Source organism: Nicotiana tomentosiformis, chromosome 2 (genome assembly GCF_000390325.3).
Source record: "Nicotiana tomentosiformis chromosome 2, ASM39032v3, whole genome shotgun sequence".
Taxonomy (NCBI): domain Eukaryota; kingdom Viridiplantae; phylum Streptophyta; class Magnoliopsida; order Solanales; family Solanaceae; genus Nicotiana; species Nicotiana tomentosiformis.
The window spans coordinates 26,329,100-26,352,154 of NC_090813.1; the positions used below are offsets into that span (position 1 = coordinate 26,329,100).

The window sequence follows — 23,055 nt, forward strand, 5'->3', positions numbered from 1 at the left end:
AAAAACAATTACTGTTAAGAGTAATATGAAAACGAAATAATTAATTTTACTTTGAATTTCTAAAATAATAAATAATTTAAGATAATTATTTTTAGAAATTAACACAGTTATTTTGAAAAAAAGCAAAAAAAGGAAAAGGGACATCTAAATCAAGTCAAATCAAACCATTCATCTTCTCATTCTCCCCTTGCAATCTAATAGATAATGCAAGAAAACAGTTCGAGCTTTTACATTGATAATCAAATTCAAATCTTGGCTAGAAATTGCATTGCTGTTTTTTCATACTCCACACATCCATGGCCAAAAAGGATAAATCCAGGATTGCCACGTGGACAAAATACTACCTCTGCTGACACTATACTGAGGACACACTCTTTTGGAAAAAAAAAAACAGACACACTCTTATTCATTCATGGCGTCTCTGCTTTCTCCTGCTACTGCAACAATTTGTTTCTCACCACTGAAACCCATTTCGAAAAGCTATTATTTTTGGTCTTGTACCAACCATTGCAAAAGAAATAACACCATTACTTGCAATTCTTTTGTTAATGACATTTCTGATAATTTAGACCATTCTTTATCTCAATTCCCAATTTTCCAATCTGGGTATGCCCAGTTTCAAAAGGTGACTGGGGAATTACCTGAAGAGCAGAAGTTGGGCCTGTTAATTTTTGCAGGGCTTTCTTGGATTTATTTAACTGCTAGACCAGGAGTTTTAATTGGTGCAATTGATGCATATATTTTAGCACCTATTCAAGTGGGGTTGGATAGTTTGAGTGGGAAAAGGAGTTTTGAGATGAGTGATTTTTTGGTTGGGGAAAGGTTGGGAGAGGGTTCATTTGGGATTGTTTATTCTGGGGTTATTGTTCCCAAGAATGTAAATTTGGATGAAATTGTTAGGAAAAGAGGATCATCAGCAAAATCACTTATCACTGACTCAAGGTTCAAGGATAAGGTCATTCTTAAACAGGTAATGAGATGATTTATCCTTAAACATTCTCCATTTTTGAGCAATATTTGGCTTCATAAGTATCATCACTTGTATACTTGTTAAATGAATATTGCCTTCTCCCTCTGTTTCATTTTATATGTTGATGTTTGATTTGATACAGAATTAAAGAAAGAAAGGAAGAAAGACTCTAGGCAGATACCAGAGTACCTTTAGAACTTGTGGTTTTATATATGTTACTACATTTTTATAGCTATAAAAGCATGTCATTAGGGTAAAATGAGAAGATTAAAGTTAAAGAGTTTTCAAGTATAAAACGATGAGATCTCATGTTCAAATCTCATCGGAGGCAATTATTCTAGGTGATTACTTCCTAGATGTCAGAGCCTTGGTGTACAAAGTTACCCGGTACCTATGATAGTGGGAGGTAACAGGTATCCCGTTGAATTAGTCGAGGTGCGTGCGAGCTGGCCCAAGCACCACGGTTATGAAAAAAAGATTTTTCAAGTATAGAAAAGTGTCAATTTTTTGGGAATGGATCAGAAAGGGAAGTGTCATGTAAAATGGAACGGAAGGAGTAGCTATTTTCTGCCTTATACTGACTAACCTTAATCTTATCAAGGTTCTAAGTTGTGAGTTCTTTGTAGTAAATATTTTAGGCTTGATTATGATTATGTTGTCCACATCCTATTGATCTGAATTATTTCCTTCCGTAAATCTTGATTAGATTATTGTGTCTTCTATATACTTTTAATCTGGATTGTGTCTTTTAACTATATAGTTATGTTAAACCCCTTTTCATCATTCTCGGCTCTTGAACTATTTCTCTCTTGCATTTGCTTTCTATCTGGCATCTTTAATACTCTTCCTTCCCTAGTTACAGTTTAGTTTGTTTTTCAATTTGTAGGTAAAGATTGGTGTTCAAGGTGCTGCAGAATGTGGTGATTTTGAAGAATGGTTCAATTATAGGCTATCAAGAGCGGCTCCCGAGACATGTGCAGAGTTTCTTGGTAGCTTTGTTGCTGAAAAAACTAATTCACGATATACCAAGGGTGAGAAATGGCTTGTCTGGAAATTTGAGGTAATTGAGCCATTTAAAGTACTTTTCCAGCCGAACTTTTTGTGTCTTGAAAGTAAAATATAAGGTCATCTGTCATGGATGTTAGGCTAAGGCTATAGACAAACACAAGTTGGAATTATCAGTTACCATATCCCCTTTATCCATACTGTCGGAAATTTTCTATGATTAAATTTTAAAATTAGTTTTCATATTGATGTTTAGTTGAATTGCATAAAAACTTGTTAGATGGAAGCTGCATCCATAACTTAGGAACTTCATGTGACAGGGAAATCGGGACCTAGCTGATTACCTGAAGGACCGCGGCTTCCCCTTGAACATGGAATCTATCATGTTTGGTCGTGTCTTAGAAGGATTGGAATCAATTCAACGGAATGCACTAATTATCAAACAAATCATGCGTCAGATTATTACTTCCCTTAAGAAAATCCATGACACAGGTATAGTCCATAGAGATGTAAAGCCATCCAACTTAGTGGTCACAAAAAAGGGACAAATCAAGTTGATAGATTTTGGGGCAGCAACTGATCTTCGGATTGGAAAAAATTATGTGCCTGACCGCGGGCTACTCGATCCTGATTATTGTCCACCTGAACTCTATGTAATGCCAGAAGAAACTCCAAAACCACCACCAGAGCCCGTTGCTGCACTTCTTTCCCCAGTTTTATGGCAGGTATCCTTCTCATACATGGATTTATATTGCTTTTCACTCTTCCTTCATTGTAAGCTTGACACAGAAATTTTTTCTATATGTTGTTGGAAAAATATTAGAGATGGAAGTACAAATCAGAAAAACACTTGGGGGTCATTTGGTATGAGGTATAAGGTGGGATAAGATGTAGGATAAAATTTATACCTTATTTGGTTGGAGGTATAAATTTATACCGCCAACCAAACAAGTTATAAATTTAATCCCAAACTTAATACAGGATATCCCATCTTATCCCATCAAATGTAGGATTATTTTACCCCATCTCTCATGTGGTATAAATTAGTACTGTGATTATAATCCCGGGATAATTTAGTCCGTGTACCAAACGACCCCTTAATAGTAAGAGAAGATAAGAGTTTCGTGTGAAAAACATGGTCCGAGGTACGCTATGGGGGGCGCTGACTTCAGAATAGATTTCCGTCGCTACCCGGTGCAAATAGCAAAATGACGTCCTACTCCCAAAATACGACGAACCAGTCAGGAATCTTCTAATGTGCACTCAAATATAAGTTTCGCAAAATTCTTAAATGCCTCAACTGCTTTTATAGGAATTTACTGTGAACTAATACGAGACTTTGGTAGGAAATAAAATGAGAAAGAGTTAAAGGATGCAGAAATTCAAGTCATATGGATAGGTATTTACAGAGATTCAACAAGTACCTAACATACCTTTTCAAGCCCTTTAAAGATTGGATAACACATATTCACCAAGGATAGGTATATCTGTTAAACAATGTTAACACCTTTTCACAAAATATTTTGTCTTGTCCAAAAGGTACATTTAAATTTTGAATCACTCTAAATAAATTCTAACATATGTAAGTATACCAAAGGGAAAAAAGAATGACTAAAGTTGTAAAGCATGTATCAAATCCATTTACCACACTAGACTTTCAGACTTTTGGGGGAAAATATGGCCATGATGCTATTGCAGAGTTCGTATTTTATACTTAGCATGTCTTGTTATTGCAGCTAAACAGTCCCGACCTCTTTGACACATATTCTGCTGGAATAGTGCTTCTGCAAATGGCAGTACCGAACTTAAGGTCTACAGCAGGCTTAAAGAACTTCAATAGAGAACTACAGGTCGTTGGATATGACTTGAATAGATGGAGAGAAAAGACTAGGATGAGGCCTGATCTCAGTATTCTTGATCTCGACTCTGGTAGAGGGTGGGATTTGGCTACGAAACTTATTTCAGAGAGAGGTGGACGTTTATCTGCTGCTGCAGCTCTTAGACATCCTTATTTCCTTCTAGGTGGTGACCAAGCTGCTGCAGTTCTCTCAAAACTTAGCTTCACAAAATAGGAGCGTGACTTGGTGATGCAAGTACGCCATGTTTTTTGTGATCGATACTCGTCTTCCTCCTTGTTCTGCCGATATTCTTTTTGGTCGGGACTTCTTCTCGTTAGTATCTGGAGTTGTTGACGCTGCATGTGTGCACTGCGTTCATCAATCAGTACACTGGATGGCTGCACAAGTTTCAAGTTTCTTTTGCCGATAAACAGCTGCAATAGAGTCATGAAGTGGTTCCAGAGCCAAAAATAAGGAGAAGATGCTGAACAGGGTAAAAGGTATTAGCAACTTGGTTTTGCATATATTTAAAAGATCAAGAAGGAAATTTGTAACTTACACGTATTGGTAAGGTAAAGAAAATCATAATACATTTATTTTTTTCTTGTTTTAAATTATAGGAAATAGCACACTTTGTTTGAGGACAAGAGGAATATTCACCTTGTAGCAATCTAGTTCTTTTCCTTGCACGGCTATAGGGATAACTAAGAAATTTTATGAGCTAGAACAGCTTCAAAGATCACCATTTTTGCAAAGCTGCAAGCTATTATACGTGTCTTTGGTTAATGATCTTTGTAAACGAATAACGTGACCAGCAACTGGATGGCAGAATGTATATGAAGTTTTGCATGTATTTCTGATACAGTTATTTTCTTTTTAGAGACAAGTATTCTTTCGGGGCAAGGGCCAAGTATACCCTTGTACTATGAGAAAAGGTTTAAATATACCATTCGTTATACTTTGGGTCCAAATATACCTAACGTAATACTATTGGTTCAAATATACCATTTTTCTGTTAAGTTTGTCCAAGGTGGACATCCAATTCTACGTAGCACTGGTATTTGATGAGGTGGATGCCACATGCCATGCCACCTCTGTAGGATTGCATAGAAGTGTTCATAACACGCAGCGGAAGACAATAACAATCCTAGGCAGATCTTTTCGTGTTTAAAAATTAATTTTGCATGTCAAAGATCGGATCTAAGACGTACCTGGTGAAGAGAGTCTCGTTTTAAATTTCTTCGATAGTGCGAAGACTCTATGCGTATCCACACTGAGACTGATCCTTGCTATCAACTCTTTGATCAATGAAATCCCACGAACAAATTGAATGAAAATATTGTGTTGGAATTTTTCTCAAAAATCTCAACTCAAAGGTAGAAGAACAAGAAATAATTTTTTTGTATTAATATTTTCTATATTGGCATTGTATTGCACTATTACTTTCTCAAAGCAATTTTCTTCTCAAGAATAACTCTCTTGGTCTTTACAATATGTATAAGATCTATATTACCCTAATTCTTAATTAGAACTCACACACATATATACACACATAATTTCCATTGGAAAATACAAATCACATGCTTTATGGTAAATATTTAAAAACATGTAACTAATTTATGAAATTCAATTCTAAATTGAATTCTACAACTTAGTCATACTTTTAAAATAAAAACATGTAACTCATTTATGGAATTCAATTCTAAATTGAATTCTACAACTTAGTCATACTTTTAAAATAAAAACATGTAACTCATTTATGGAATTCAATTCTAAATTGAATTCTACAACTTAGTCATACTTTTAAAATAAAAACATGTAACTCATTTATGGAATTCAATTCTAAATTGAATTCTACAAATTAGTCAACATTTTAAAATAAAAACATGTAACTCATTTATGGAATTCAATTCTAAATTGAATTCTACAACTTAGTCATACTTTTAAAATAAAAACATGTAGCTCATTTATGGAATTCAATTCTAAATTGAATTCTAAAAATTAGTCAACATTTTAAAATAAAAACATGTAACTCGTTTATGGAATTCAATTCTAAATTGAATTCTACAAATATTAATTATAATTACCAAGTGCATTTATATATATATATATATATATATATATATATATATATATATATATATATATATATATATATATATATATCAACCAAGAGATGTAATTTAATTTTCTTAGTTAAAATAGAAAACTTTAACTTGTCCACAATATTAATTATATCCTCTGTGCTAGCAAAAAATATAATAATATTTTATTTGGACTAATAACTAAATTTATTTGACTAATTAAATTCTTTAATTTAATTATCAAATAATAAAGTAATTAATCCTTTAGCAAAGATCAGGACACTCGTTAGTGTGCGACCCCATAGGTTCAATACTAAAACGGTAGTAAATTGATCACATCAATATACTAATCAAGGGTGGCATCTAGCAACACTCCTTAACGACAGGATAACATGAAGTATATAATTTACTCTCAAGAACCTGTAGAAGAATAATGTATTAATTCCTTCTGTCTTTATAGCTCTGGGTCACCCTAGGATATGGTTCAACTGTCAAATCCTAATAGGCGACCGACTATGTGTTCATGTCAAAAATAATCGACCATTGAATGACCTAAGAAACTCTTTTCTTCTGTCATTCAATCGCCCTGGCCAAGGTCTTAATTTGGTCGGTTATAATTTATGACAACATGGAGCTTAAACTCATTACCAAGAGTTGACAGATTTCATCTTGATCAATCACTAATTCTACAAGTATTTAATCGTACCCAATATCCTTTCAACTATCGCCCTAGGGCCATAGGTGTCTAGTATCAAAGCACAATAAATAACTTGTCAATTACTATGATGATATCAGGTCAAAGGAAACTCTTACATCACATTCTTCAAGAGAATATCCTATTGACAGTTTATGGTAATTCTAACCATTAGGAATTATCCAATGAATCGGTTCAATGATCATATCTCTATATGCATCATCTATTTATGTTATTTAGTTAATGAGATCAACTAATCTTTATCCCATAAAGATGCTCACATAAATATTGATATAACCGGATTACTAATATCCAAATTAATAATCCTACGATCAAGAACAAAATTTACATTAAATTGTAAGAGACTTTACTCTCATTATCATGATCTCCATCATGATGACAAGTCTCAAAATTTAATCAAGGACCTTATTAAATTAATCAAGCAATTAATAATAACTATGAAAAACGAATATCAAATGCCATATATTTTTATATCAAATAACATTCACAAAAATATGTTCAAATCATCAAATATGAGATTGGATCTAGGGCATATCTAATATATCTCTAACAACCTCAACACCCTTAATGGTAGCGGAAATGGTGGTGGAGAGGAAGGAAATTATAGCGGTGGAAAAAAAATAGAAGGGAGGGGTAAAATGGGTTAGGGGCACTGAGGGGCAAGCCATGTGGCGTCCACCTCATCAAATGTCATCACGTAGAACAGGATGTCCACTTTGGATAAACTTAACGGAAAAATTATATATTTGAACCAATAGTATAGCGATAAGGTTATATATGGACTCAAAGTATAACGAATGGTACATTTAAACCTCTTCTAATATAATATAGATATATTTTGCCCTTTTCCGATAATTGATTGATCCTTGTAGGTTATAGTTATATAGCTACTAATCCAATTAAGCACGGATTGCTAGCTAGGTTTGGGCATCGAGCCGAGATCAGTAAAACCTATTCTAGTAGCGTTGAGCCAAGTCTAGCCCGATAAAGCATAATCGAGCTTTTTACAGTACGTAGCCGAGGGAACGTGAGTCGAGCACTCGAGCCTAATCAAACTTTATTAAGTACAATTTAACCGTGCTCGAGCTAAGCTGAGCCGAGTTGAGTCCAGGCACTCTTTTATATTTGTATCCGCATACTAAACAACGCTTTTTGGGGGTTTTCATTTGTTCATATGCTGAAGTGAGAGTAATTAAATAATCTAAATTAAAGAGAGTAGATTTGAATTTGATCTATAAATAGCATGATTTATAAGATATTAAGCTAACAAACATGGTACTAAAATAAATTTAATTAAGAATAAGTACAAAAGGAAAAAAAACAAATTCATATGCCCGAACTAGATTTCAAATAATTTTACCAAGTATACCGACTTTTTTGTTTGTTAGGAAAGCTAAGCACCTCCGCATTTCTTCATTAGTCAAACAAGTCGTTGCTCCAATTAGCGTGTACAAATGAAACCGACAAACCGCACCAATCCGATAATTCGAGTCAAATCGAGAAAAAAAATCCGACTATGATTTAGTTTGATTTGGTTTGGTATTGGAAAAAAAAAAACCCGACCATATTTGGTTTGGTTTGGTTTTAACTAAAAAAAGTCAAACCGAAACCAAACCAACCCGACATTATACGTCGTAATAATTAAATGTTATGTATAAGATGAATACTATTTATAATCGCAGATTTTGTAAATCCGATTTATAAATCAAGAATGCGTTGTATATGTCACAATTTACGAACGTGATTTATAAGTCGCAATTTACGAATGTGATTTATAAGTCGCAATACGAATACGATTTACATATCGCAATAGAAGAATGCGATTATAAATCGAAATAGGTAATGTAATTTAGGAATGCGACTTGTGTATGCCGGAACGGATTCCTACTTATTCCAGCAAAGGGCGCTTTTGCTCCGATAAGGTTATTGATAGGGGTGTACAAAGAAAACCGATAAACCACATCAAACTGATAATCCGAGTCAAACCGGAAAAAAAAAATCCGATATGGTTTGGTATTGAAAAATAAAATCCGATCGTAATTGGTTTGGTTTTAACTAAAAAAAAGTCAAACCGAAACCAAACCAACCCGATAGTATATTTATATAATTTTTAAAAATATTATATACATATAAATATTTATTGTAATATAATTTATAAATATTTCTTAAACTTTTTCACAGTTTTATCTTTTAACGTATTATTTCAAGTTTAGACTTAACATTCTTGAATGGTAAATAAATTTTATAGCCCATAAATGTAGTAAATCAAACAAAGTTCAATTTAATACTAATACTTACAAAAGAAATTCAATTCAGTACTAGGAATGACGATAGTGTTGGATAATTATTTTAGTTTTACATTGGTTTATAATGAAAATGTATAACTTAGTTTATCTTTTTTTTTAGTGCTTAGTTATGTACTTAATATTAGTACTTATTAGCTATACTTATTTTAGCATGACCTATATAGTATTTTTAGATTATGTTAATTTTTATTATGGCTTATTAATTAGCAATATTTGTTTTATGTAATTTTATTATTTTATCTTTGTTATTAAATATTTTAGTATAATGTTATGACTTATCTCATATTATTGTGTTAGTTTCTTGGAAAACACATTATATATTTTTATTTTACTAGGATTTAAGAAATATTTGGAGCACAAGTTACATATTTTATGCTATGAAGACTTTACCGGAAAAAAAAACCCGAAAACCCGAGAAAAATCGAGATTGAAAAACCTGACTTTGTTGGTTTGGTTTGGTTTATAAATTTAAACATCCGACACCATTGGATTGATTTGATAATTGAAAAATTCGAACCAACCCGACCTATGTACCCCCCTAACTCCAACTATAAAAATTGTGTTGCGGGAAAAAAGAAAGGAAAAATGTCCAAATTTACCCATCTACTTTTGAATATTGTCTACAACTAACCTCTGTTATACTATTCGACCAAATATACCTCTACCGTTATACTATCCGGCTAAATTTACCTCTACCATCAGTAAACCTTAAAAAATTACCTATCAATCCGTTAGTTAACTCAAAATTTCCCAAATCCCTTTTATTTTAATCACTTGTTCTTCTTCGTGATTCACTATTTTCAGAAATTACGATTAACGTGAATGCTAAATGTACTAAACTATACAAATTATTCATGAATATTTTTAATTGCCATTGCACCAACTTCTTTTCTTGTGATAATGGGCTTGAAATTGGTTTAAATTTTTTATAAATTTTCAATCATATATATACCGCGGAATTCAGTGGGTCTATTAGTTGTGTATTATATGCGACTTCTCATCATGTATGTACATGTATATTTGAATATATCTTGTAACTGTCTAGTTAGTATAGAGTTCGGTCGACTAACTTAAGCGTGCACAATGCTTAGGCATTTGATTAAAGCAAAGTTGCATTCGACAACGCAAAGTCCAAGGAACTTCAATTTCTATTACTTATACTTGCAAAGTCTCCATATCTTTGGTGCAACGAATTTAGACAAGCTACCTAATTTATATTCTTCGATTTACTATACTTTGTTTACTAATCACTGTATTATTTTAATATTTCTTTCTCTTATTTCTTTTTTCCAATTAAGAAAGTAAGTAAATGCCAACTATTTTAAAAATAGTGGATCAAGAAAAAGAATAAGTGACTTAACTCAAATGATTTGCGAGACTCTGGGTCACCCGACGAATCGAGGTGTAATTTTTAAAAATTTGTTTATGGTTGGTATAAATTTGATCGGATAGTATAAGGAATGTTAAATGCAGACAATATTAAAAAAAAGAGGGGTAAATTTAGACCTTTCCCCAAAAAGAAAAGAAACGGAAACATTTATACGCTTTTTTTTTTCCACACATATATACGAACTCATAGCTTCAATCATTATGCTCTGCCTTAGAATCAAAGAAATCAGTATCTTTCTATTGGTTTAGGTTCTAAAGTATGGTAATATGTTCATGTTTCATACGGTATAGTAATTCAGTGATAATTGTTTCACGATGCTATACTGTCAGTGGAAGGAGTATAACTTATCAAAATGATTTCAAGTCGGTAGTGGGAATTAGATGACTGTTAGATTGGCTTCTAAGATAAGTTTAATCATTAAAAAGACAAATAGTCCTAAATCCTAATGCGCTTTCCCCACCCACCCCCTCCAAACTTTGCCTTTGTAATTTTAGCCTCAACACCTATAAGTGATCAAATCTATCAAAATCAAACCAGCATTTTTTATCTGAAGCATTTTTGAAGCATGGCAGCCGCCGGGCTGTTACTCTGCTATTTCATCCTCTCTTCAGGATTCCATTTAATATACACTGTCACAGACCCCAGAGATGGTAACAACTCCAGCTTTTCTCATTCGAAATTTAACTGTGTATTTGAGTTAATGCGCCTAGGCATTTATTTAACTAAGCAAGTTTTATTATGTTTAATAAGCCTAGAAAAAAGACTCTTTTTTTTTATTTTTGTAACAGTATTCTTGTTTTTTTCGTCATGGTGTTAAGGGACTGTTCTGTAAATCAGAAATGTTCATACAGTTCTACCTGTCATTTCAAAAGAAAATGGCAGCCGTCCGGTGCACTAAACTCCCGCTATGCGCGAGATACGGGGAAGGGCCGGACCACAAAGGTCTATTGTATGCGTTCTTACCCTGTGCTTCTGCAAGAAGCTGTTTCCACGGTTTGAACTCATGACCTCCTGCTCAAATGGCAGCAACTTTACCAGTTACGCCGAGTCTCCCTTCCTACCTGTCATTTCAATCTTCAGCTATATACTTTACGGGTCATCTCGAAAATGAAAATGATAAACAAACTATAAGTTGCATACAAGTTCATGAAGATATATAAACAATGTTGTAACAGCAAGTTTTCGACTTGTATTCAATTTACTACTTCTAAAAATATAATGCCAACATACGGAGTCCATGATTTAAATTTGATGAGTTTAACTTATGAGATTCTTTACGTGAACACATTGTATTTTTTTTTTTTGAAATTATGAGTTCAAAAATGTTAAAATTGTATTGTTTTTTCTTAATTTATATATTCATGTTTCGTGTTGAAATACTAGTTCAGTTGAACTCATGAAAAAAGGCTGCATCTGCCTCTGCTAACATGAATAATTTCAAAATTTGGTTGAGTGCAGTTGCAATACTTCGATCTCTGAAAGACCAGTGGGAAAATACACCACCTAGTTGGCAGAAGAGCGATGATCCTTGTGGTACAACCTGGGAAGGTGTAACCTGCAACAACTCAAGGGTAACTGCATTGTGAGTATGCTATTCTCTTTTATTGTTCATCCTCCAACATTTAGTCTTTGACATGGTTGTTTCACCAGCCAATCACTTCTTAATCATTGATTGTATTTCTTATTTCTTCAGGGGATTATCAACGATGGGACTGAGAGGAAAATTAAGTGGTGATATTGGGGGGCTCACTGAATTAATTTCCTTGTGAGTTGGTGTTTTTAAATCTCATAAACGTGTGTTGAATATTAACTATAGCTTGTATTGGTTATCATGATTTGTTGAGTTGAGTTTCTAAACTTGCATTTCCAGAGACTTGTCATTCAATCGAGGACTTACAGGTTCCCTCTCTCCGCGGATAGGAGATCTGCAAAACCTAAACATATTGTAAGACTAGTAAAACTTGATGGTTTTTTATTTTTATTTTCATATAGCCGATCTAACTTGCTTGGCGTTGAGGCATAGTTGATGTTTTTTTGTTAAACATGATGCTCTTCTTCCGAAACATACATTGCCTACATATACATAAATGCCTCTATTTACGTTTCAGAATCCTCGCTGGCTGTAGCTTCAGTGGTAGTATACCAAGGGAATTGGGAAAACTTGCAGAATTATCTTTCTTGTAAGAATTCCTCAGCCATATTAACTTATGATTGTTGTAGGTTTATCATCAATTTTATTTAGTTCCATGCCAATTTCTTGGGCAGAGCACTTAACTCAAATAATTTCACTGGCGAGATACCACGAACTCTTGGAAATCTGGCAAAACTCTACTGGCTTGATCTAGCAGATAATCAGTTAACAGGACAAATTCCTGTTTCAACCTCCTCAAGTCCGGGGTTGGACCTTTTAAAAAAGGCAAAGCACTTGTGAGTGAACTTTATCTATTCGAGTTACGTGCCATTCTTGAGATAGGATATATACCTATTAGGGTCTGACTTCTACATTATTGCAGCCATTTTAACAAAAATCAACTTTCAGGCTCCATTCCGGACAATCTTTTTAGTGGTGACATGGTGCTAATACATGTGTAAGTCAAGAAACTAAGGAGCTATTTGCGTTATTCTCCTTTGTCTCCTCATTCTTTGCATTTCTAAAATGGCAGATTATTTGATGGAAATCAATTTAGCGGGAGCATTCCATTAACACTAGGACTTGTTCAGACACTTGAGGTTCTGTGAGTAGAATCGACCATCTTATGTTAGCTTACCTTTCGTATTACTTCACCTTTTTTATTTTGTATTATATGCTAGTACCCTTTTATCTTTAGTTGGTATTCATGTGACTTCATATATACAGTCGGCTTGACAGAAATACCTTAAATGGTAGTGTCCCATCGAACTTGAACAACCTCACTAGCGTCGTAGAGTTGTAAGTATACTTTGCTCCATCATTGCTCATTCAATTGTGTGCCTGAAATCAATAATTGGTAGCCTGAAGTGGTTCTTTGTGCTCTTATTGTTCTGCTTTTAGGAATTTAGCACACAACGGACTGTCGGGCCGACTACCAGATTTAAGTGGAATGAACTCCCTTAATTATCTGTAAGGCTAGCATGAGAATAAGCAGAATCCTAATTTAGCAAGTTGTTTCTCTATGATAAAGTGATACATCATATTCTTTCTTTTCCAGGGACTTGAGCAACAACTCGTTCCATCAATCAGAGGCGCCAGTATGGTTCTCAACTTTACAGTCTCTTACCACTCTGTGAGTATGAATCAGTTATGAATACAACTATTAATTTCCACAAACTATGACCAATCTAAGTTGGAACGACAACTGGTGTGCTGCTCAGAGTCATTGAATATGGCTCACTCCAGGGATCAGTGCCCCAGAAGCTTTTCACATTACCCCAATTACAACAAGTGTGAGTATCATCATCCTAACTGAATATTCCACGTCTACTACCCACGACGAACAGTTTGGGATGATCTTAAATAACTTTTGCAGGAAAATGAGGAACAATGCATTTAATGACACGTTGAACATGGGTGGCATAGTTGGGAGGCAACTCACACTTGTTGATTTACAGAATAACGCGATTTCCTCAATAACACTTGGCTCTGGATACAAAAATACATTGATGTGAGATGGCTCATGACTCCTTTTTTGCCTGTTATATTATGTTGTTTTTTCTCTCTCTGATTACTTTGTGGTTGTACTCAGACTGATCGGAAATCCTGTCTGTGACACGGCCCTTGGAAACACGAATTACTGCCAGCTTCAGCAGCAATCCGTGAAACCTTATTCTACTAGCCTAGCTAATTGTGGAAGCAAATCGTGTCCTGCCGATGAAAAAGTTAGCCCACAAAGTTGTGATTGTGCTTACCCGTACGAGGGAACATTCTACTTTAGAGGACCATCTTTTAGGGAGTTATCCAATGCTAATACGTTCCATTCTCTTGAAATGAGCTTGTGGGTGAAGTTAGATCTCACGCCCGGTTCAGTTTCTCTACAGAATCCTTTCTTCAACATTGATGATTATCTTCAGGTGCAGTTAGGATTATTTCCACCAACAGGAAAGTATTTTAATCGGTCAGAGATTGAGAGGATTGGATTTGCCTTGAGTAACCAGACTTATAAGCCGCCTCCAGAATTTGGACCTTACTATTTTATAGCATCTCCTTACACTTTCCAAGGTATAATTAATTACTGAGATATTTAAAACTGTTTCTTCTAATAGAATACTAAATTGAACTCAAACTGTTTCAGCCGAACGTGGAGAAACTTCTATTAGTTCGAGACAAATTATTGGAATAGCTGTTGGGTGTACCGTCCTGGTCCTCTTGCTTGTTGGTCTTGCAATATATGCTATGAAGCAAAAGAAACTTGCTGAAAAAGCTATTGGATTGAGTAAACCATTTGGTAATATCATTTTCTACTGATAAAAGAGCTGAGTTATATATGTCCAGCACGCACGTAGGATTGATCTAAAAAGTTTGATTACTTTGATCTTTTTTGGCCAGGATCGTGGGCTCCAAGTGGGAACGATAGTGAAAGTGCACCACAACTAAAGGGAGCGAGATGGTTTTCTTATGACGAACTCAAAAAATGCACGAGTAACTTTTCAACGAGAAATGAGATTGGTTCCGGTGGCTATGGGAAGGTTTGCTATCAAAATCCACTGTATATCCATACTAAAGGGATAAACTCTTGCTCGGTTACTTTTCTTATTCGCTTGTATTCTGTTTCCTAGGTATACAAAGGAATCATCTCAAGTGGGCAAGTAATTGCTATCAAAAGAGCTCAACATGGATCCATGCAGGGTGGACTCGAGTTCAAGACTGAAATTGAGTTGCTTTCGCGGGTTCACCACAAAAACCTCGTTGGTCTGGTCGGATTCTGTTTTGAGCAAGGCGAACAAATACTGGTCTATGAGTATATTTCAAATGGTACACTCCGAGAAAATTTATCAGGTGTGCTACATCCTCCTATATATTAAAGATTAACCAGTCCAAGTATTATTTGATTCAAATATGTTCTAACATTTGGTAATGCCTTTAAAAGGAGTAATTTAAAAATAATACCTTTCCATTTGGTTCACATAGAAATTAATTTCCACTATGTTCTACAGGGAAATCAGGCATTTATCTAGATTGGAAGAGGAGACTTCGCGTTGCGCTTGGTTCAGCCAGAGGATTAGCTTATCTGCATGAGCTTGCCAATCCTCCTATAATTCACAGAGATGTGAAATCGACTAATATTTTATTGGATCAGAATTTAACAGCAAAGGTAGCAGATTTTGGCTTGTCCAAACTTGTGTCAGATAGCTCAAAGGGTCATGTTTCCACTCAAGTTAAAGGCACATTGGTAAGTACCACAACCTTCTTAATTCTTTCATCCTTCATATATGTATCCAGAAAATGATTTGCACCTGCTACCGTAGGTAAAAGAGAAGAGGGGCGGCAGGAATAACAAGATATCTAGTTTTAAGAACACATCCTAAAGTTGAAACCTTTCCAATATACAAGAATAATGTTTAAACATCTGTATAAGATAAAATACCATCAGATTTCCAAAATGTAAAGGAATGAGAAAATTATAATGGTTAAATGACTTGTCCTAGACGTTATTGTTTCTTCCTCTGAGCAGAGGCGGATCCAGGATTTTTATGCGATGGGGGCACAATTTTCTGCTCAACCAGTGCCCCCTAAAGGCTTTTAATGTTCAGGGTGTCAAGTGCTTTAAATTAATCATTTTCAAGGTATACACATATACATATACAAGATTTTTGCCGAAGCTTATGGGGTCCGGTGACCCCTCACTATAACACATAGGTCCGCCTCTGCCTCCGAGTATGGACATATGCTTCTTTTGGCTTTTTGGCATGTGAAACATGATACATTTGTTTCCTTATTGGTGTTTCCACATGATACATTTTATCTTTTATATTTAGTCGGAATGAATTTAAGACCTGATTACATTGCAGGGTTATCTAGATCCTGAATACTATTTGACTCAACAATTAACCGAGAAAAGTGATGTGTATAGCTTTGGAGTTGTAATGCTAGAAATGATAACTGCAAAGCAACCAATAGAGAAGGGAAAATATGTCGTTCGAGAGGTGAGAGCAGCTATTAATAAGAACGATGACGAGCATTATGGTTTGAGTGATATGATCGATCCCGTCATTAGAAGCGCGCCAAATTTAATCGCGTTTACAAAGTTCGTGGATCTGGCAATGCAATGTGTTGAAGAGTCTGCTGCTGATCGTCCAACGATGAGTGAAGTGGTAAAAATGCTTGAAACTATTCTACAAAATGATGGTCTGGAAACAAATTCGACGTCTGCATCATCTTCAATCACAGATTTTGGGACAGCAATTGCTGCTTCTCGACATCCTTATAATAAGGATGCTCTACAGAGAAAGGAAATAAGTGATACTCATGCTTTTGATTACAGTGGTGGTTATACTATTTCAAGAAATGTGGAACCAAAATAGGGACAACCAAAAAAGGACTTGTCTTTGCTAGTTCTCATTCTTTAATTTATTATTCTCTATAGTAAAGTTTTGGAAAAATGGGTTAAAGGGATTATAGAATTTAGTTGTTGCATGGTACCTATATTGGCTAGAATATTTCGTGACACGTGAACGTGATCACATGTGGAATCAAGATCGAAGTTCAGATTTTACTACTGAGGCTTACAGTTTAGTGATCCAGACTTGCATACAATAGGTGTGAGTTCGATTTTTACTGTCCCCATTCCCTGATCCTCCAATGTAATAGAGAAAAGGTTAAAAGAGAAAAAAAAAATCAGATTTTCTAGCTTGGAGAGAAAAGTTTACATGGACCATTGTATGATTCCATGTGTCAATGTTTCATGTTCTAATTTTCTTCTGATTTTGTTATTGTGTCTCCTGACTTATAGGGCATCTAGTGCAAAGAAATCATATATGATAATACTATAACACAATAAGCAAATAATTGTTTGTGGCTGCTATGAATTCTCGCTTTGACCATATGAACTTCAATTGTAGTATTCAGTTAGAGTTGGCACATTTCAGCAAAGCATGAGCAAGCTGTTAACAGTTTTCGGCAGAATAGATCGATGACCCTATAAATTTATTAGTATATTTTATTTGAAAAAGGATCAAAACTGCCCGTAGACTATTCGATTTGGTATAAAATTGCCCTCCGTCCACCTATTGAGTCAAAAATATCTCTATCGTTATATTAGTGGCCCAATAATGCCCTTATTACTGATGGACTTATCTGAAAAATAAGAAAATTTATGTAATATCCACGTGTCACCGTCCTATTGGCTAAATATAAATCCTTACTATACTAAAAAAAAAAAACCCACCATAACTTGTGTTTTGATTGGCCGCACCGATTTTAAACCTGTAATCTAAATCTTTTATTTTTAAAAGACAATGTAACTTATTCTTCTTCCTCTTTTAATTATGTTCTGCAAATGGGAGAATTTGTGTCACCACAACAACAAGAAAAGTAACAGCTTAAGCAAGAAAATGTTGATTTTGGGAATAAAATGAAATGGGTATGGGAATAAAATTTCGGATCTTGACTTAGGAAGTAATTCATTAAATGAGAATAAATTCATTATTGAAATCAAATGGGTATAAAATGGGTCTGAGAAAATAATTCACTATCTCCTCCTCTAATTCGATTTCATGGAGATTGGAGAAGAAAGAGAAAGTTGGCAGCGAGGCGGATCTTTTTTGGGGCGGGTAAAACCCAGGTTATGTTTTTTTTTTAAATTTTTTGATAAGGATTTATATTTAGACCAATGGGACGTTTTTTTTCTCTCCATATAATTTCGTTAATAATAAGGGCATAATTGAGCCACTAAGATAACTGTAGAGATATTTTTAGCTCAATAGGTGAATGGAGGATATATTGTACCAAATCAAATAGTGTAGGGGTAGTTTTGACCCTTCTCCGAATTTTATTTAGACGCCCAAACTTAGGCTTGTTCCAATTGAGTAACTGAACACATATATTAGATATTCATTGAGAAAATTTTGAGATAATGACTTGGTTACGAGTCTTTTGTTTAACGGAGAGGAGTTTGTTTTATAATTGATTAAATTCTTTTTTAATTGACCTATTTTATTTTTATTTGTTATAGCAAATACTTATATCTAATGTGTATAATTGAAGGATAAGATATATTTTAAGTGGTTAATTTATTCACGTAATAAAAGAAGACAAACAAAAGATTTTCCAAAATTTAAGCCCGAAATATTTAATAGGAATACTTTATTGTAAGTCGAGGTGTTCAATTGAATAGACCTTAATTCATGTCAAATTTGGAAAAAAACAATCAATGATGTCAATTCGTTGAAAGGAGCACGATCAAGCCAAAGATTGTTGGATGGGTTCGTTCTACGTTTACTTCATGTTGGCACTGCTATTTGCTAATTTCTTTCAAAATTCATGCGTTTTGCATACTTCTACTACTAAAAGTGAGCTTTTAACAAGAGAACTTTTGAAATCGGCGAAGCAGCCGGAGTTCTTCGATTGGTTGAGGAGGATCCGTAGGAGAATACATGAGTACCCAGAACTGGCTTTTCAAGAATACAAAACGAGTCAACTCATTAGAAATGAGCTGGACTCGCTCGGCGTCAAGTATTTGTGGCCCGTAGCTAAAACTGGTTTGGTTGGAACCATTGGGTCTGGATCTCAACCTTGGTTCGGTTTAAGAGCTGACATGGATGCTCTTCCTATTCAGGTTTTTCCCCCTCTCTTTTTTCTCCATTTTTTCCTTTTTGGTATGTTTGGTTTGTTACGAATGACTGACCTTCGTAGAAATGATTTTCATATTTGGTTGGAGATAGTAAATGAAAGTAATATTAGCGAGCAGTAATATTTTGATTAAAAGTTTTGGGTATTAAAAATAGATAATAATGTCTAAGGTGTTGGTTAAAGTAGTGATATTTTTCGAGGAAAGCAGTTTCCGGATAGTGTTTTCGCATAAATTAAGATGTAATTTAAATTTCCAATTTGAATAAGAGTGAGTAGAATAGTTACCTAACCTTGTCATTTAAGAGATGGTTGGCTGAAGGTCAGTGCTGTTAATTTTTTTTCCCTCTCACTGCTGTTAATTCCACTGTCCAGTAAGTTGGAGCGTGATGGACTAATATAGAACAATTTCTATTATAAATAACCATACATGTATACTATTTTAGTGATTAGAGAAGTGAAAAGGAGTAGCATGTTTGACCAAGCTTCTAAAATCAGCTTAGTTTTGAAAAGTGTTTTTTTCCAAAGGTGCTTTTCAAAAAAGTATTTTTGACTAGAATCGGTTTGGGTTTGGCTAATTAATTTGAAAAATACTTTTGAATAATAATTAGTGTTTGACCAAGCTTTTAAAAAGCGCTTCTAAGTATATTTTTCTTAAAAGTGCTTTCGGAAAAAAACTACTTTCTTCTAATCAAAAGTACTTTTGTTCCTTCTAAAAGCTTGGCCAATCACGTTAACTTTGGGGGAACAAACACTTTTGGCCGAAAAAACACTTTTGGCCAAAAAGAAGCTGAACCACGACAGATGGATTTTTATTAGCATTGTATCTTAACATGGAAAATCTGGCAATTGGCAAAGCCTAAACTTCAAGGGAAATCAATAAAACTTTACTTGATGCTCAAAGAGCGAATAGCACATGATAACTCCCAACTGTTAAACCTAGTCTTGGAAACCACCAAACTGCTGTATCAGTTGCAGTGATTTCGTCTCTGATAAATGTATAACTTCTCTAGCTTGAAATACTAATACGATAATACCACCGTTCAGAAGTGATCAAATTGCTTATTGCTTATTTTTGTCGATGCATATTACTTTATGGAATACGACGTATTTGTTCTTGTAGTCCATGCATAATTTCCAGCTTCTTTTTATCCAAAAATATAAAATGATGATCTTTTTGGCCTACAGTATGATTCTTCAGATTGTTTCATCTATTTCAACTCATTTATCATCTTATAATAGCTTCAGTGTAGTTTTATTGTACTCAATTCCTTCCTTTCGGAGCCATTGACTCAATGATGAGCTGCTGACTTGTTGACATAGTGGCTTCTCTAACTTGCTAGTTTATTAGTCTCTGATCTATTCTTCTTTCTTTTCCTCGGTTACTCATATTTAAAGAAAAGATATATACCCATGGAGAACATTTTGGAGATTGATATGATTCTTGATTTAGCTAAAATAAGAAGCTTCCTCCAAGAAAAATGACATACGTCTTATGAATTGATATGTAGGAGGAAGTGTAAGTAGATATAGTTGTCATATATTAAGTTTGTTATGAAATCAATGGTGCCATTCACTAGTTAGGAAGTAGAGATAGATATGGATGGTGGATTGGAGAAAAAGTTCAAAATATGTGAGTCTAGCTTGTTTCTACAGATAGCTCTTGTAATTTACTGAGTATTACTCAGAACAACAGTGTTTCTAACTCACACTATTCTCCCTGTGCGTCTGTGACCTCCTCTCTCTCTCCCCCCCCAAAATCACCCCCCAAACTTCCAATTTACCTCTATTCGGAAAAGAAAAGGAAAGATTATAAAATTTGCTCTAATTTTTATGATTTGCTTGCTTCTTCCTATACTTTGTTTAACTGTTTTTGTCATTAGAAAGAATTGCTTCATTGAGTGGAATGTTTGAATAGAAGCAACATTATGAAGGAATTGGTAGATTGGGAGCACAAAAGCAAGATCAATGGCAAAATGCATGCCTGTGGCCATGATGTTCATGTCACCATGCTGCTTGGAGCAGCGAGATTGCTTCAAAACACAACGGATAAGTTGAAAGTATGAAGAATTATTATTATTTTGAGATGAACTGCCTACATCCTTCCTTTCCTGCTCTTAATTTGATTCAGAAATTGATTTGTGTAACCTACATTCTAAACTGAAGGGCTCTGTAAAGCTCGTCTTCCAACCAGCAGAAGAAGGCTACGGTGGTGCCTCCTATATGTTAGAAGAAGGGGCACTAAACGGGTTTCAAGCAATATTTGGCTTACATGTCTCACCATTTATGCCCGTTGGTACTATCAGTTCTCGACCTGGTCCTATCATGGCTGGCTCAGGCAGGTTCAAAGCAACGATAAAAGGGAAAGGCGGACATGCAGCAACCCCACATAAAACTAGAGACCCGATCCTAGCTGCTTCTATGGTAGTTCTTGCATTGCAACAACTTGTTTCTCGAGAAACTGATCCTCTAGAGCCTAGGGTACATATTGCCCCTTTGTTTCCAAACAGGTCAAAAGTGTTTCAGTTTTTTCCGGCTCTGAACATCTTTTCTCTGTTGATTTTTAGGTTGTCTCTGTTGGATTTGTTGACGGCGGTCAAGCTGGAAATGTTATCCCTGCAAGTGTAGAGTTTGGTGGAACATTTCGGTTCATGACATCAGAAGGTTATTCCTATCTTCAGAGGAGGATCAAAGAGGTATGTCTATGTTCCAGTTGTCTATATCTTGTTTTCTATATCTTAAAAATTGTTTTGTGCAACCATACTGTTAGAGACAAGTAAAATTGCAAATACATACTGCTCGCAGGTGATAGAGACTCAAGCAGCTGTACATCTGTGTTCGGCTACTGTTAATTTCATCGAGGAACTGAGGCCATATCCACCAACTCTAAACGATCCCAAATTGTATGAGCATGTCAGAAAAGTTGGACAAGTCTTGCTCGGTGAGCAAAACGTGCTGATTGACCCTATTTCAATGGGCGCAGAGGACTTCAGCTTCTATTCCCAGAAGATGGCAGCCGCATTCTTTAGCATTGGGACGCAAAATAAAACTATCACATCTGCTATTAAAGATATACACTCCCCCTACTTCACTGTCAATGAAGATGTTCTTCCTTTCGGAGCAGCTCTCCATGCTGCTGTCGCCATCTCTTACTTTGATACACATGCATTGACTCAACAAGAAGCATAGACATATTGTTCTTGAGCAACAATCTCGCGTGTAAATAAACTTCTTTGTTAGTAGAAAAACATCTATGAGAGGGATCTTGTTTATCAGGAATCAGGCTTATATGCTTCAAGAAACATTTCAATAAGACAGATTTCGGATTGTTTTTACATGGTAAAATTAAACTACTACTTGCAAATGATTGTTCTCTGTTATTTCCGTCCTTTCTTAATCTGACAGTTCTTCAAATGTTGGTTCATAATCTCTTTTTCCTTTGGCATTTTAAATCAGTTCTATAAAAGAACTCTCAACTTTCGACCTTGAAATGAGAAGATCTTAGATTCTGGTTGGACTTAGGAGTTAGGATGCACGAGTATGCGATTAGAGTTGCAATTTAGTGGTTATTACTTTATCCTACATCTAAGGGTATTCAAGGAAAACCAAAAAGCTCCCCCTGAACTGAAATCTGGTCACGACCCAATGTGCATAAATTTATGTCAAGGTTGCCATCACGGAGACTGAAGGGAAGCTTTAGAGCAACAAGAAAGAAAAATTGTCTCTATATAACCTATAAGTTACGGGTTTGAGCCATGAAAGCATCCACTAATACTTGCATTACAGAAGGTTGTCTGTATCATACCCTTTGGGGTGCGGCCCATCCCCGAATCCTATTGAATGCTTTGTGCATTGGGCTCTCCTTTTTGTTGGCATTGGGGAGCCCTTGCTTAGATTGCAACATTAAGTATGTTGTGAGCTTAAGATGAGTCATTTCGCAATCTCAAACCACCCTATGTGATTGTGGAAAGTCACTAAAGCAGGCA

The 23,055-nt window shown here is 34.9% G+C and overlaps 3 protein-coding genes and 1 long non-coding RNA gene across 5 annotated transcripts; 3 read left to right on the forward strand and 1 right to left on the reverse strand.

Annotated features, from left to right (window-relative positions):
* The first annotated feature begins 200 nt into the window (after positions 1-200).
* Positions 201-4,677, forward strand: LOC104108404 (serine/threonine-protein kinase STN8, chloroplastic). The gene is made up of 4 exons (XM_009617426.4): positions 201-970; positions 1,857-2,030; positions 2,296-2,700; positions 3,712-4,677. The coding sequence occupies exons 1-4, from the start codon at positions 413-415 to the stop codon at positions 4,045-4,047; spliced, it is 1,473 nt and encodes a 490-aa protein (XP_009615721.1). The 5' UTR covers positions 201-412; the 3' UTR covers positions 4,048-4,677.
* LOC117279659 (uncharacterized) lies at positions 3,447-5,420 on the reverse strand. The gene is made up of 2 exons (XR_004510067.2): positions 5,025-5,420; positions 3,447-4,297 (listed from the first exon to the last, which is right to left on the reverse strand). It is a non-coding gene; the product is annotated as an uncharacterized lncRNA (long non-coding RNA).
* A 5,160-nt stretch (positions 5,421-10,580) lies between these two features.
* LOC104095729 (leucine-rich repeat receptor protein kinase HPCA1) lies at positions 10,581-17,206 on the forward strand. Its single transcript, XM_009601921.4, has 19 exons — positions 10,581-10,958; positions 11,767-11,890; positions 12,002-12,073; positions 12,179-12,253; positions 12,417-12,488; positions 12,574-12,735; positions 12,822-12,896; positions 12,972-13,043; positions 13,166-13,237; positions 13,340-13,408; positions 13,497-13,571; positions 13,660-13,731; positions 13,815-13,949; positions 14,031-14,503; positions 14,577-14,729; positions 14,831-14,970; positions 15,061-15,280; positions 15,439-15,674; positions 16,294-17,206. Exons 1-19 carry the CDS (start codon positions 10,874-10,876, stop codon positions 16,804-16,806), a joined length of 2,895 nt encoding a protein of 964 aa, XP_009600216.1. The 5' UTR covers positions 10,581-10,873; the 3' UTR covers positions 16,807-17,206.
* A 934-nt stretch (positions 17,207-18,140) lies between these two features.
* LOC104103603 (IAA-amino acid hydrolase ILR1-like 3) lies at positions 18,141-22,433 on the forward strand. 2 transcript variants are annotated; one of them, XM_070195100.1, is made up of 5 exons: positions 18,141-19,058; positions 21,004-21,129; positions 21,236-21,493; positions 21,637-21,765; positions 21,875-22,433. In XM_070195100.1, the coding sequence occupies exons 1-5, from the start codon at positions 18,702-18,704 to the stop codon at positions 22,256-22,258; spliced, it is 1,254 nt and encodes a 417-aa protein (XP_070051201.1). In that variant the 5' UTR covers positions 18,141-18,701; the 3' UTR covers positions 22,259-22,433. The 2 variants fall into 2 exon arrangements, with proteins under 2 accessions (XP_070051201.1, XP_070051200.1); XM_070195099.1 differs by having other exon boundaries at positions 18,162-19,058; positions 21,236-21,550.
* The last annotated feature ends 622 nt before the right edge of the window (positions 22,434-23,055 follow it).

What these genes read in the sequence shown, in the direction of transcription:
- LOC104108404 (XM_009617426.4), top strand. Translation starts at nt 413, where the DNA reads ATGGCGTCTCTGCTTTCTCCTGCTACTGCAACAATTTGTTTCTCACCA. An exon ending in ATAAGGTCATTCTTAAACAG is followed by an intron (nt 971 to 1,856) that starts GTAATGAGATGA and finishes TTCAATTTGTAG; the next exon opens with GTAAAGATTGGTGTTCAAGG. An exon ending in GGCTTGTCTGGAAATTTGAG is followed by an intron (nt 2,031 to 2,295) that starts GTAATTGAGCCA and finishes TTCATGTGACAG; the next exon opens with GGAAATCGGGACCTAGCTGA.
- LOC104095729 (XM_009601921.4), top strand. Translation starts at nt 10,874, where the DNA reads ATGGCAGCCGCCGGGCTGTTACTCTGCTATTTCATCCTCTCTTCAGGA. An exon ending in TTACCCCAATTACAACAAGT is followed by an intron (nt 13,732 to 13,814) that starts GTGAGTATCATC and finishes TAACTTTTGCAG; the next exon opens with GAAAATGAGGAACAATGCAT. An exon ending in CTCAAGTTAAAGGCACATTG is followed by an intron (nt 15,675 to 16,293) that starts GTAAGTACCACA and finishes ATTACATTGCAG; the next exon opens with GGTTATCTAGATCCTGAATA.
- LOC104103603 (XM_070195099.1), top strand. Translation starts at nt 18,702, where the DNA reads ATGGGTTCGTTCTACGTTTACTTCATGTTGGCACTGCTATTTGCTAAT. An exon ending in ACACAACGGATAAGTTGAAA is followed by an intron (nt 21,130 to 21,235) that starts GTATGAAGAATT and finishes TCTAAACTGAAG; the next exon opens with GGCTCTGTAAAGCTCGTCTT. An exon ending in TTCAGAGGAGGATCAAAGAG is followed by an intron (nt 21,766 to 21,874) that starts GTATGTCTATGT and finishes TACTGCTCGCAG; the next exon opens with GTGATAGAGACTCAAGCAGC.